This window comes from Hetaerina americana, unplaced genomic scaffold (genome assembly GCF_022747635.1).
Source record: "Hetaerina americana unplaced genomic scaffold, ioHetAmer1.1.p SCAF_7, whole genome shotgun sequence".
NCBI lineage: Eukaryota > Metazoa > Arthropoda > Insecta > Odonata > Calopterygidae > Hetaerina > Hetaerina americana.
This window is the reverse complement of record NW_027287316.1, coordinates 62,788,100-62,801,987: the sequence shown is the minus strand read 5'-3', so window position 1 is coordinate 62,801,987 and position 13,888 is coordinate 62,788,100. Positions and strand designations below refer to the sequence as shown.

The 13,888-nt window shown below is 38.0% G+C and overlaps 1 protein-coding gene across 1 annotated transcript in view; it reads left to right on the top strand.

Moving 5' to 3' along the window:
* The first annotated feature begins 8,377 nt into the window (after positions 1-8,377).
* LOC139696863 (neuralized-like protein 4) overlaps positions 8,378-13,888 on the top strand; it is a 38,171-nt gene continuing 32,660 nt past the window's right edge. Inside the window, exons 1-2 of the mRNA XM_071595743.1 lie at positions 8,378-8,414; positions 13,106-13,298. Of these exons, the coding sequence (XP_071451844.1) occupies positions 8,378-8,414; positions 13,106-13,298 (230 nt within the window). The remainder of the gene's footprint in view (positions 8,415-13,105; positions 13,299-13,888) is intronic.

Genomic DNA, 13,888 nt, shown 5'->3' with positions numbered 1-13,888 from the left:
CTTCAAAATGTGTACAAAACAAATGAATAACACAAAGTGCATCACTAGTTGCATGATAGAGGATAATATACAAGCATTTTTCATTTTTTTGAGTTAACCTTTTGGGCGACAGTGGTGACTTTGATGATAAAGTACTTTCTGTTACCTTTTCTATTCAGTTTGTTCTTTTACGCTCGGTATCCTTCCCCCAAAAAAATATTTTGGATAAATTCAGAAGTTAAAATACACGCGTCTTTTGATCCCTATTTAGACTTTAATAGCTCATAGATTAAATATGATATATAAGATCCATTGGACTACAAAGACTTCTTAACAAAAGCGCATGACGACTAAATTGTTAAAATTAATCGCTCTATTTGAGTGGGGATGGTGAGATTTCAATGCAAAATTATAGGGCTGGTGTAGACCTTTTTAAAATGAAGAACGTTAGTACTTTATTTTAAAGTTAAATCTAAACTGAATTTCGGGGGTTAAGGTTGTTGAGTGAACCGAAAGCCAACCACATATTATTGAATGAGAAAACTTGAAAGAAATAAAGTATGTAGTCAATATGGAAATTTATTCAGCTAAAATAAATTTTATTTCAGCTCCATGCATGTTGAGACATTCAAGGAGACAGAAATTGCGTAAGAATTGATAATCTTCATTTGAAGAAAATAGTGATCAATCAGGAGGCCTCCTTCCAATCTTATTTCCTTCAATATTCTTCCTGGAAAAACCCGACTACGACACCGAGCCAAAGTTCATTGCCGATGACCCTAGTAATATAATCTATCGTTTCTGAAACCTCGAATCATCATATTGACCTCGGAAGTTGAGATGCAAGCCCATTCCTTATTTATTGCAGTCTTAGGCGTTTTCATTTTTTGCGAGTAAAAAATATATGGAACGATTGGTCATCGGAATAATATGGACTTGAATTTTTATTATGATTCGTGGATTCCTGAGACACATTTTGATAGGCGAAAGTGTAATTCTTTAAATTAATTTTTGAAGTGTTTGAACATTAACAATGATAGTTAGACAGGATATTCAAAATATTTCCGTAAGTAGGGCAAGCTTGTTCTGCAATAAACTATTATTTCGCTGTATGTGCTGATATTTAATTTAGAGTGAAACTTTACTGTATATTATGCATAGAACAAAGTGCGCAAACAACCCTTTCTCCTCTCACACCATGCCTAGAACTTGTTCTTTGCTTTCCTTTCTGTCCATCTTACTTTTTTATTCTTCGTTTCACCCAACACACATTGCTTTGACGAACAAGTTTCCGCGTCGCACAAAATCAGGCTCCATATTATGAATATGAAGCATGCATAAATAATTTTCTCAGCAGTCTTATCCATAGTTGCTATAATCAACTCCTCTCTCCTTATAAAAGTTTATTTCCCCAGTCCAATTATTCTTGTTCTTGTACTACTTTCACCACCCTCGTTCAAATTCCATCACAAGCTATTCTATCTATTCTAGTCCATGCCCTAAACTTTTTATATTAAAATTGGCTTTCATGTTTACCGAAAACCTTTTAGCCTTGTTTTATTTCCAATATTCATCATACTCTCTTTCTCTTTCTATGTTTAAACTTGTTGCCATTACACCTCTGACGCATAGTTCATGGATTTATCCTTTCCATCTCTCCTGAATCTTTCTGAGTGGATTAATAATTTTCCTGTTCTATCTTTTATAATATGCAAGGATAGACCCATCACACTTTCCAAAAATGCTTTCAACTACTAGTGGAGCGTAGCCATTTCATCTTTTCTCTGAAAACTCTTCATAAGCAATTCTTAATCCACCAATTTTTTCTTATCTTGTTTCTCACCATATTTAATATCTATTTCCAAATATCAGTTGCTGTAAAATGCGGATAAAACGTTTTATTTTAAATTTATTATAAAAATAAGTATCGGAGCGATAACAATTTACCGTCAAACTCACCATGGGTTACAACATAATCCACCAGTGTTCCGACAGTATAATTGGTGAAAAGGATATTTACACATATAATTTTAGTCGTATGCAACCACATGGGAATGGGAGGGCGTATGACTACCCAGAAGATTAGGAAAGAGTTTATCTCTGACGGGGTTTCCAAGAACTTTCGAAGTTTACGATGTTAAGGTCAAGGAGTTCAATGTGATACTCTCTTCGGAAGAAATTTGATATTTGTTTCCTTATTACTCAAAACCACATGATCTCTGTTAAAGATATTTTGGAAGAAAATATACTGCCTACGTGTGACCTGTAAAAGACTTCCTGTTGGTAGGATTTCAACTTTAAATTGTTGCGCAAGTCAACACTCTTTCACAAATGTGATAGAAAACATGCCACGATGATCAAGAATTAACATTTGAAGAACAAAAATACAATCACTCAATTTATAAACACAATATACGCGAATGCTCACGTTCATTAACAACAAAGAGTGTGCTATTAAATATAATTTGCACAGAAAACATGCCCTTATTAACGAATCCCATAAATTAACAGTCAATAATTACATGAATTACTATTCAATCTTGTAGAATGTAGCATTTTGAAACATTTGTATTATCCAGGATTTTATATTTTAATTTTTTTAGAACGATCGAAGAATTAGTTTTCATCAGATAGCTTAAAAAAGTTTTTGAATATTTAAAATTTAAAACAAACTATATTCACGAGGTCAATTTCCTTCAAATTGTTCATAAAGAAAACATGAATGAATTTTATCATTTTTAAATGGAATTTTTGTAAGTCACAATTTCCAAATGCAAGATCGTATTTTGTTTTTAAACCAATGCTTGTTTTATGGTTCATATTTTTAAATGATTAAATATTGGATAAATAAAGGAAATAATGCTGCATAAGTTGCATTTATAATGTTGTCTAATTTTAAACGCATTAGATTTGAATCTATATCAACACGCTTACCCTGGAAACTGACGGAAAAAGGCAATGATGATGGGAAAAATGAAAAGGATAGGAGAATGAGAAAACGGGGTTGGATAGGCTGAAAAGAAGGACCCACTTAATGATATAACTCTAAAATCTTTTTCTCTAGTTTTATTTTTGTTGACCGGTCACCAAATTCAACCCTAGAAAGTCATTTCACAAAGAGTAAGCAATGAATCAATGAAACTTATCAAATTCAAGCGGTAAATGATCAAACGTTTAATGTTTTCTTCTCATATGTATCCTAATCAGAGTCCCGGAACGACTGTGACTTTATTTTCCATTATATCACAATTATTTCCACGGATTGACGCTGTTGCCATATGCCAAAGGGTCCATCTTGCGGAAGAAACTTTTCAGTCTCATCCCTTCTAGACTGATTTTGAAAATTTGAAATGTAATGTCACATACCGAGATCCATCCTGTACGATTCATAGTGAAGAAATAACAGGCAGGAAGACGAGGTATCAAGCAATGGCTTTTTCCTCTTGCTTTTTTCTTAACTGAGGTTCTTAGCGAAATAAACAGCGTCGGGCGCGTAAACGATGAAGTATCTATGAAGGCATGAAGAGGTCATGCGACCCATGAATCGAGCAAGGAGCTACTTCAAACTAACAATATGACTCATGACAACCGATGGGAAGTGGAATCATGAATTTTCATCCCTTTGCAAGATGTATGTAGGCTTTTATACGCGCGAATGGCAACTTGGTAGATTTCACTTGCCGCGCTTGGCTGAACGGTTCGGAATCAACAGAAATAATGAATTGAGTTGCCGACTGACGAGGATTGAAATCCAAGTGCATCATTGGGACAGCGATTTGCGCATGCGCAGCTCACGACAGTGGAAGAAGGCCGTCACTTGTACGTTTCAAAACTCGTTGACAGATGGAGTGGGCTTATTACTTTTAAGTCTCGTTATAATGCCAGCCATACTTACGATTCGAGGTCTCAGCAGTAGTCAGTACCATAATTGTTGACTGACTGCGAGGAAGGGTTCTCCGAGTCCCTTGAAGTAGGTAACCCTCGAAATTTGAGTAAAAATGAAATTTACAGTCGGAAATTAACATAAAAGTAGTTGAAACATAGAGCTAAACCTCGCAGTCGCACAGATTTCGTATAATCGGGCCTATTGGTGTACATATAATGATGATATAGGTCGTGTATTTTTTTGATTTATGCATAAATAATTATGAGTGATTTTGTTCACTGTAGTTGAAAATTCAGGTTTTAAATTAAAAAAAATTGAAACTGGGAAGAATTGAATTTAAATTGAAGGATTTAATGAAAAAATTGAATGAAAAATTGACGTAAGATTATTTCCTACAATTAAGCCTGATGTATGTTGTCAATGAAGGACAGCAAGATCTATTCAAATGCACAATTTTCAACGATATCAATTTATTGCAGTCGAATATAAAAAAAACGAATCGGTGGATTACGTTTGCACGAAGTTTTATAGGTTTACTATGGGCACTTCGTACTTCTTCGAACTTAGCCCTACCTCCCTAAAACCTTCTTTTCGAAGTTTTTCCCGAGTTTCATGGCCACATGAATCGCATGGCCGATAACCGTCGCATGGAATCCTCCTTTTACGATGACAGCATGGCGCGACTTCAGGTAAAAAAAATGATTAAAACTAAATTCAATTACCAAAAAAGGCAAGCAAAAATTAAAGCATATTTCAATGCGCAAGCGAGAAGTATGAGTCATGGAGGGGTACGATAATTGCGAAGGATAATTATCAGTAACATTTATTTAGATGTTTCTTAGGCACCGGTTTACAACCTCTCGAAGTCTTAAATTTCCCCCGACAAGGGAATTTAGATTGGTGAACTCAAAACTTGAGATAATATGAATTAAGCTTAGTTTTTGCCGTGGAAACGCATAAATATACATAAAAATATCACATGATTTGGAATATACCCTTCAAGCTGAGATAGGGCTGCAGGGGGGGATGAGATTTGAATTGCGATAAAAAGGACTCATATGCAAAAAGGTTGAGACCAATGACGTAAGACGTACTTGACTAGGAAAAACTGGTGACATTTTATTTTTATCCAAGGGAATTGTTACAAGTTGGCAGTTTTCCAGATGGTAACTTGCATTTAATACATAAAAGAAATGCATTAATATGCATTAATAACTGCAATATGCTAAATAAAATTCATGCATAAAATTTCACAAACATAAATGCAATTATCATACCCGTTTTTGGCATATTTTCTGAAACATGAATGTATTTACATTGTTTGAAAAGGACATGAATGGTTCCGCAGGTAGACTGTCCAAGTCAACGTATATTTTGCTGAGAAAAGAATATTTTTTACATTAGTTCTGCTTATATATGTGTGTGTGTATATATATATATATATATATATATATATATATATATATTTTTTTTTTTTTAAGGTAATCTACCGGTTAAGGTAGGTTTTTGGATGGACACAACTACCAAACAAACATTGTATTATTCCTAACAAAACAAAAAGAAATCCATCATCCTACTGTATATAAGGTCCCCTCTTCATCTCTGAGTACTCTCTTCCTCCCTTCATCCCGTCCAACATCCCTATCCTGTTCCTTCCCTTTCCTCGTTTGCCCAACATTCTCCCCTCTATCACAGTATTCAACATCCCACTGCCGGTCAACACCCCCTTCATCCACTTTTCCTGCCTCCATAGGATTTCTCCCAACAAACCCTTCTCTTCGCCCACTATACCAAGTACTTCCTCATTTGTTTTCTTCTCTGTCCATTTCACCTTCTCCATTCTTCTCCACACCCACATTTCAAAAGCCTCCAATCTACGTCTATCCTCCTGCTTCAATGACACGTTTCCGCACCGTACATAGCGACGCTCCATATCAAAGTTTTTACGAGTCTTTTCTTAACATCCTTACTCAACGTCCCTGTCATCAACTCCCTCCTCCTTGTGAAAGCCTCTTTGCCTAGCGCAATTCTTCGCCTTACGTCCCTACTACTTTGACCGTGTTGGTCCAAAACACTACCGAGATACGTAAACTGTTCTACCTGCTCTAGTTTTTGCCCTCCTATTCTAATGTTAAGCTTAGCCTTTTTTTCCTAGAAAATCGCATAACCTTTGTTTTATTAATATTGATTATCATCCCATACCTGTCGCGCTGAATTTCCAATTCACTCACCGATGCTTGCAATCCCTTGGCTGACTGACAAACTAAAGCTTGGTCATCAGCAAACCTAACTGATTTTACGAATTCCCCGCCCACCTTCATTCCTACCTCGAGTTCTTCCCATGCCTCTTTGATCATTTACTCTGCATACAGCTTGAACAGCAACGGTGATAATGGGCAGCCCTGCCTTACACCTCTTCCTAACACTGCCCATCCAGACTCCCCGTTTCCCACCCGCACCTGAACAGTCTGAGACATGTACAGGTTGCGGATTAGCCTCCTTTCCCTCCAATCTATTCCTATTTTCTGCAATATACTCATTAGTTTTTCCCAATTCACTCTATCAAACGCTTTTTCGAAATCTACGAAACAGGCAAATACCTCCTGGTTGTGTTCTATATTCCTCTCGATTAATAATCTCATTACTGCAATGGCATCACGCGTACCTCTCTCCTTCCTAAACCCAAACTGATCATCCCCTAAGTAATCATTTGCCCTACTCTCTATCCTTTTGTTTATGATCCTGAGAACAACTTTAGCTGCGTGGGATATCAAACTAATTGTCCTATAGTCCTCACATGACGTGGCCTTTACCTTTTTCGGAATAGGAACTACAACTGATCTCACAAAGTCTTCCGGCCAGATTCCCTCCTCATAATACTACGGATCAGCCCATATAGCCTCTTCCTCCCACACTTTCCTAAGCATTTTAAAAGTTCTACGGGAATGTTATCTACCCACACGGCCTTATTTTTATTTCATCTCCCTTAATGCCCTTTCTATCTCATTGTCTAGTATGCCTGGACCTAACCTGTCTTCCTCTACGTCATTTTCTTTTTCAATGTCTAACTTTGTTGGTCTGAGTTCTTTACTATACAGTTCTTCTATATACTCCTTCCATCTCTCTTGGATCTTTCCTGCGTCAACTATTACCTTACCCGCTTTATCTCTAACTATTAGCATAGCTCTTCCTTTCTTACTTCCCGATAACGATTTAACTTCGCTGTACAGCGCATCGATTTCACCCTTCCTCTGCAGGCTTTCCATATCCTCGCACTGCGTCTTCCACCATGCTTCTTTTGCTTTATTTGTTGCCCGCCTCAATTTATTGTCCAATTCTTTTTACTTCATTGTGCCTAATTCTGTATTTATATCCTTCCATTTCCTTCGCCTACCGTCGCATTCCAATACCCTATCACTATCAAACGTTTTCCTGCAGGAACACACGCGATCATGTCCTCTAACTGATCGTATGCTTGCTCGGTGGCATGTATACCTGAATAATAACTAAGTTCGTCGGTTCTGCTTTTATCTCCACTAGTAGTATTCTATCTGTTACCTGCTCTATGTTGACTACGCTTCTTCCTACTTCTTCATTTAATACTATGACAACCCCTCGTTGGCTCTCGTCCCCACCACTGTATATTATTCTATACTTATCACTCCAGTAATCCCCGCTATCTTTCCATCTCACCTCGCATAGACCTAAAATATCTATATTTCCCCTTTCCACCTCTCGCTTAACATTCTCCAATTTCCTTGTCCTCATCATTGTCCTAACGTTCCACGTTCCTATTCTAACTAATTTGGTCTTATTCTCCTGCGTCTTCTGTCCTGCTGCTGCTGGTTTTCCCTTGCAAGGGTTTCGTGGGATGACGACCGCGGAAGCCTTGCCTCCCCCGCTGCCGGGCACGACACACGGCCGATTAGGCCGAGCCCCGTGGTTGCCAGGACTCAAAAATATCTCTATTGTCCATCACATTGTTCTTGGGAATGATAATTGAGGTGGTTTCCCGTTGCCTTCCTCAATAGTGTTTTTAACGTGACACCATCACTTACTGGCCGCCCCACTGGGGTCAGACGCCATTGCAGCCGCCTCACTGAGGAACAGACGCTGCGTGGACTACCTTTCGTCTGGCTCCTGACCTTCGACCTATCTGGCATGGGTGACCCTACCAGGAGCAATAATTATTACTCCCGCCAGCACAGCTCTAGGGGTCATCGGAACGCACAACCCCTTCCACCACGTCAAGGTTGTAGTCCGGGGAGGGATATATATATATATATATATATATATATATATATATATATATATATATATATATATATATATATATATATATATAATTATTTAAACTTTTATTTCCAAATGTAAATAGAATTAGCGCAAGCATTTGAGATTGATTTTGGAGGTTAGGAGGCATGGGGAGCTGAATAACGAAGTTCTACTACACACAAGTTGTTCATTTTGTGTGAAGTGCATTCAAAGTTCCGGACATTATGACAGTTGACGATGCGCCTTGCGCCTTGTCATGAGAAGTTGGACTCAGGTCAGTTACTTATCAGCCTCTTATCCACAAGCGAGGAGTAGACAAAGCTCAATTGATGCTCAGGTGATGTCTCCCTGGGAACCCTCACTTTCACCCAAGGTGTGTGATTTTTCAGGTAGGAAACCATAGGCGACAAAGGGAAAGAAACTGGCCCCCTGTCCTGGAGCGTGAATTTCCCGCGTCGTTGGGCTTAGCACTGGGTGAGCTCTATCCTCACCTATCAAACTAACCCGAAGGCTGATTACTGTAGTTGGTAGGTCGGTTTACTTGTGCCATCTAATTCCACGATTTCCGGTCAAGTAAAAATATTCAAGAAAAGGAAGTGGGTGTTACGGTGTTGATGGTGGAAATAAGATGGGAGCTTCACCAAGATCAGGAGAACTAGTTAGACTAAGCTTGCAGAAAATTCCCACACCACGTACGCCCATTTAACCAGCCTAGAAAGCAAATTACTCTCTATTCCTGGTCTACATAATAACTTTCAGGTTCTTTCTTTTATGTAATCATTTTCTCTGAGTGTATGCCAAATGGTTAGAACACTGTGTGTGCCAGCCCAAGCTCTTCGAATTGGAGGAGTTCTATCCTCACGTATTGGATCGGTCCCAAAAATAAGAAGAAAAAATCTGAGCAATTTTACTACACATCAAAGTAAAAATTATTAAAATTTATCAAAATAGCGCCCTTGTGCATCGACTCACCGATGCAACCTTTGTGCACCGAACTTTGGCAGTTCGTTTCGCTTTCAGGAAGGCGTCGACGGAAACCTCGTACTTCAGGTACCTCGTCACAGCCTCTTTGACGTTATCCAGAATTGCACAGTGGTTGTCTTTCAAGATTCCACTTATTCTTGGAAGTATATGTCAACAGTAACAGCAATTTCGTCGCACTGTGTCATTGAAGGACGTTCAAGGCTTTCATCGTCGTCTACCACCTTTCTACCCATCCGGGGCATCTTGCACCAGCGGAAAACCATTCCGTGGGACATTTATTCATCTCTACGAACATCCTTAACCATGGAAATGATCTCTGAGACCGATTTTCCAAACTCAACACAATATTTTATAGCGTATCGTGGCTCCATTGAGCGTCGCATCGTGAATTCGTCGTCCTACCTTTCTCCCGCCGCGTCATGAAGGCAACTGACGGGGACCTTACTTTTCAAATCGCCCTCGTATCGCCCTCCCTTGACTTCACTTTCCCAGCATTTACCCTTCTAATACCGTCGCAAGCCTTCCATTGCCTCTCCGACTCTGAATTTATTTGTTCTGTATTCTTTGAAGTTCTTCAGACAGCCGTTTCTTTTCCACTATTAGGCCTAAAACTTTATCGTTTGTTTTCCATTCCATGCATTTTATTTTTTCTATTCTTCACCAGAGCAACGCCTCGAAAACCTCAAATCTGCGTTCATCCTTTATCCACACGTTTTATTTAGATGTTTATCCCATCTGCTTTCAACTTTTGTCATTCCTTTGGGTTTCTTGCGAATTGTTCTGTTTTCCTTCAATCTTATTCGGCTTCAGCAAAATGTTTCAGAATTTCTCTTAAGTCTCCTTCGCTGCTTATGAATATTATAATGTCTTCCTCTGAAGCGTTTCGTTTTTCTCACACCTGTGCTCGATCTTCGGATTCCCATTACCACCAATCATTCGGCGAAGATGCTAATGGAAGGGTAATGGAAATTGTCCACATTCATGTCTCTGACCTCTCTCCATATCGCAACACCCCAACCATAATTTTTCTTTTCTCATTTTTGCTTTTTTCGTATTCCACATATATTATTGAGACTTATTTTACCCTCCTTTCCATCACTACTAGGAATATTTGCCATTGCACGGCATAAAGGTTCTTCACTAAACTCACCAAGCCTAACATTGCGCTTCTTACAACATTAAAAAGTTATGAAATCTGAGAAGTTTTATTCATAAATTATAGCGTTCAGAAATACTTTTGGTTCGTGTCCACATGATGAATCTCAGTGCAGGATTAAAAGGAATAAGAGATTTTAAAGTCTTATTCAGGCGCACCATTTTCAATACACGTAATAAGCGTGTTCGATGAATACTATATGGCATTTCATCTGAAAGATAAGGAGCTAAACATTCTTAGGATTAAGTGAAAATGACACCAATAACAAGCCATGCGCTTGAAATGATAATTTTTATTGGGTCATGAAACTTAACGCAATTAAAATTGTTATCACTCACTCGATAGATGAAACGCGGGGTATAAATGGCATTAGCTGAGCCCCCACTACTTAGGAAGCGTGAACTTCGCCATTTGCTTGCTAATTTCACTCCATCGATTTAATGGCAATGACCGTTCGCGTTACTCTAGCGATAGTGTTTCTAAGCATTCTTCATTTTGAGTACACAAGCAGTGCACCGGAATGTCTAGCTGAAGAAAATTACCCCGGAGGCGTTAGAATCAACATATTCTCTTCAAAGAACAAAAACGGGAAATGGGTGACCAAATTCTCTGCCTATAAGGACGACTCGAATATTGACGGATACAATGATATTGGCTTGGACATATCTCAGGATTTGGCGATGTGCCAAGGAAGACGAACCTTGATCATACGGGGGCAAATAGAAGGTAATTATGCCGAACGAATCTAATTATCATCGGGATTGCATTCTTGTACACTGATTTAAACAAGACTGTTACTCTTTTTATAAGGTTGATTTTTTTAGAAATTATTAGTGGTAAATAAATGTCTCCATTAGGACCAACCGGCAAAATACTTAAAAAAAAACAGAGGGAACATATGAAGTATAGAACCGAATTTACATAAACTTCACGTTATGTTCTTGTCATTAATTTGCAATTAATATGTACTAATATTGTGTTGCTTTCGGATTCGGAACTTGAAGAAATATTGTAAATAAAATTTGTGGTCGAAAATGAACTACTCAATCTTAAAGTTCATCTTATTAATCTATTTCAATTAATGCTCGGAGCAGAATATTATTATGGTTGGTTAAGCGTTAAGGAGCAGCAGAGGGAAAATAATAATGTACTTTCATTTAGAATCGGGTAGACTGCGTCCATTTACTTTTGTATCAAAACAAAGGGAATACAGTTTTCAGCGAAATAAATTATTAAGTTTTCATTCCCTGGTTTCGATGTGATTTTTTAATTGATATGGTTTTTATCAAATGGATATAAACCCATGAAATATTTATAATATGGTACTATGGTACTAATATTTCTTTTTGCAAATATTTCTTCTGAATGAATGTCTTCCATTTCCAACACGAATCAAAAGATATACTCTGTACGTATATCGCATAGAACCATTACGAATAGCCTTCATGTCCATTACATGCCTTCGATAACTTCTCATTATTAATTTATTTTTATCAACAGACAAGAATTCCTTCAAGGGCCATTCCCGGGAATGTAAAACGAAGGAGATACGCTTCCACCCCAAATGTGGAAGCAATGCGGTCATAGTTAACAACGGGCGTACTGTGACGAAACTTAAGTGAGTACAGACAGCATATCCACCATAGTTCCTCGGCAGTTAAGTCTATTTGTGACAAACGTCTAAAAAAAATTCTTTAATTTTCCAAACCCTCCATTATTTCATACTTCCTCACACATTATGAAATCGGTTGATTCTCCGTCAGTCTCTGCATTTCTTCTGTCACCACTAAGATAGGGGGTACACAATTTATGTTGAAACTGCAAATGAGGAGCGCTCGACGAATTCTAATGCGGTATTGGAAAACATGGCGTTGCACAAAGTGAGAACACGTACGTAATACTCTATGCTATCCGAATGTGAGAAAATCGCTTCTTTGGCATAGAGAGAGAGAGGGCTAGACATCCTACACAATTAGTGATTAAATACGTAGTACATAAGTAATTTCCTGATTAATTATTTCGGTTCATTTGTCAAGCTTAGGATAGTCATGCAAAAGAAAAATTCAATTAACTATCAATAATTTTTAATGCAATGTTACTGAAATAAGATATGCGTGGCAATGTTCGTTTGAGCTGCAGGTACTACAAAAATAAACTCTAATCTATGAAAAATAAACTCTAACACCATATGAGCAGGATTAGGAGTGATGTAAACCACATATTCCATCTCTTATTTTAATAAATTAGTTGATAGAGAATTTCCTTTTGAAAATGTGTAACCATACTGTAAGGGGACGTGGGTAGACCAGGGGTAGCGTGTATGTCTGTGGAGCCGAAGGTAACTGGTTCGATTCCCGGCCGGCTTTAATTTCCAACTTAAAAAAAAGTTTGTTAATGTTTTTTCGGGAGGAGGCAACCACAAAGAAAAAACACAACAATGGTATTTCAACAACGAGAAAAATAGACTCATACTAAAAAGCCTGAACCCATGTTGAAAGGCAGAAGTTTCACCATTAGGCACTGGTGGCGCAGACCGAGTGAGTCGGCCCGGCATTAGCTGCCACAGCTGCGGGCGAGAGTTAAGGTCATGGTATCGGCCGCAGCACTGGGATGTGGCAGGCAGCGGGAAACCACCACATCATTCCCCCTTACCTATGCAGCCTTCCTTGCATTGAAATAAATTAGAATGTTGTAGCTGCTCTGAACCAATCCTAGGATTGAAATACTGACGATTGTATGTCGCTACATGCATTTATTTTTTGACGACGCCCAAGAAATATGAAGTAATGCTATATTAAATTTAGCATTATAAAAACTCATAACAGCACATCACTTCCCTTTCAGCGTTGGTGAGAGTGGCTTCGGTGTTGCCTTTACAAATCGCCCTCTAATGGACAACGAACTCTTCGAAGTTACATTGGACAGGAAGACTACTAATTTCCCACATGCAATGGCCATTGGTGTTTCTCCGCACTCACCGAACGACATAACCATCAACAAGTTTATCACAGATCTTAAGTGAGTATGATTATGAAAAAAGAGCTCATTTAAATTGATTAAATTTGTTCAATTCTTGTTGTCAACAAGATAGATTAATGCCACGTTGGAAGAAATTCCTTTCCAAGGAAAAAAATACATACTTTGCTCGTGCATGATGATCAGGGTCTTAGCATCCATTTGGAGTCAGTCGTTGGATCATTAATTTTAAAATTAAAAAATATTCAATGAATATATAAACGATATTTAAACTAAAAGATGAGAAACTACGTATAACCACAAATATATTGGGGAAAGAGGGTATATATTTATAAATAGAAATGCATGTATATAGTATATGAGGACTACAGGACAATAAGTTTGATATCCCACGCAGCTAAATTTGTTCTCAGGATCAAAAACAAAAGGATAGAGAGTAGGGCAAATGATTACTTAGGGGATGATCAGTTTGGGTTTAGGATGGGGAGAGGTACGCGTGATGCCATTGCAGTAATGAGATGATTAATCGAGAGGAATATAGAACACAACCAGGAGGTATTTGCCTGTTTCGTAGATTTCGAAAAAGCATTTGATAGAGTGAATTGGGAAAAACTAATGAGTATATTGCAGAA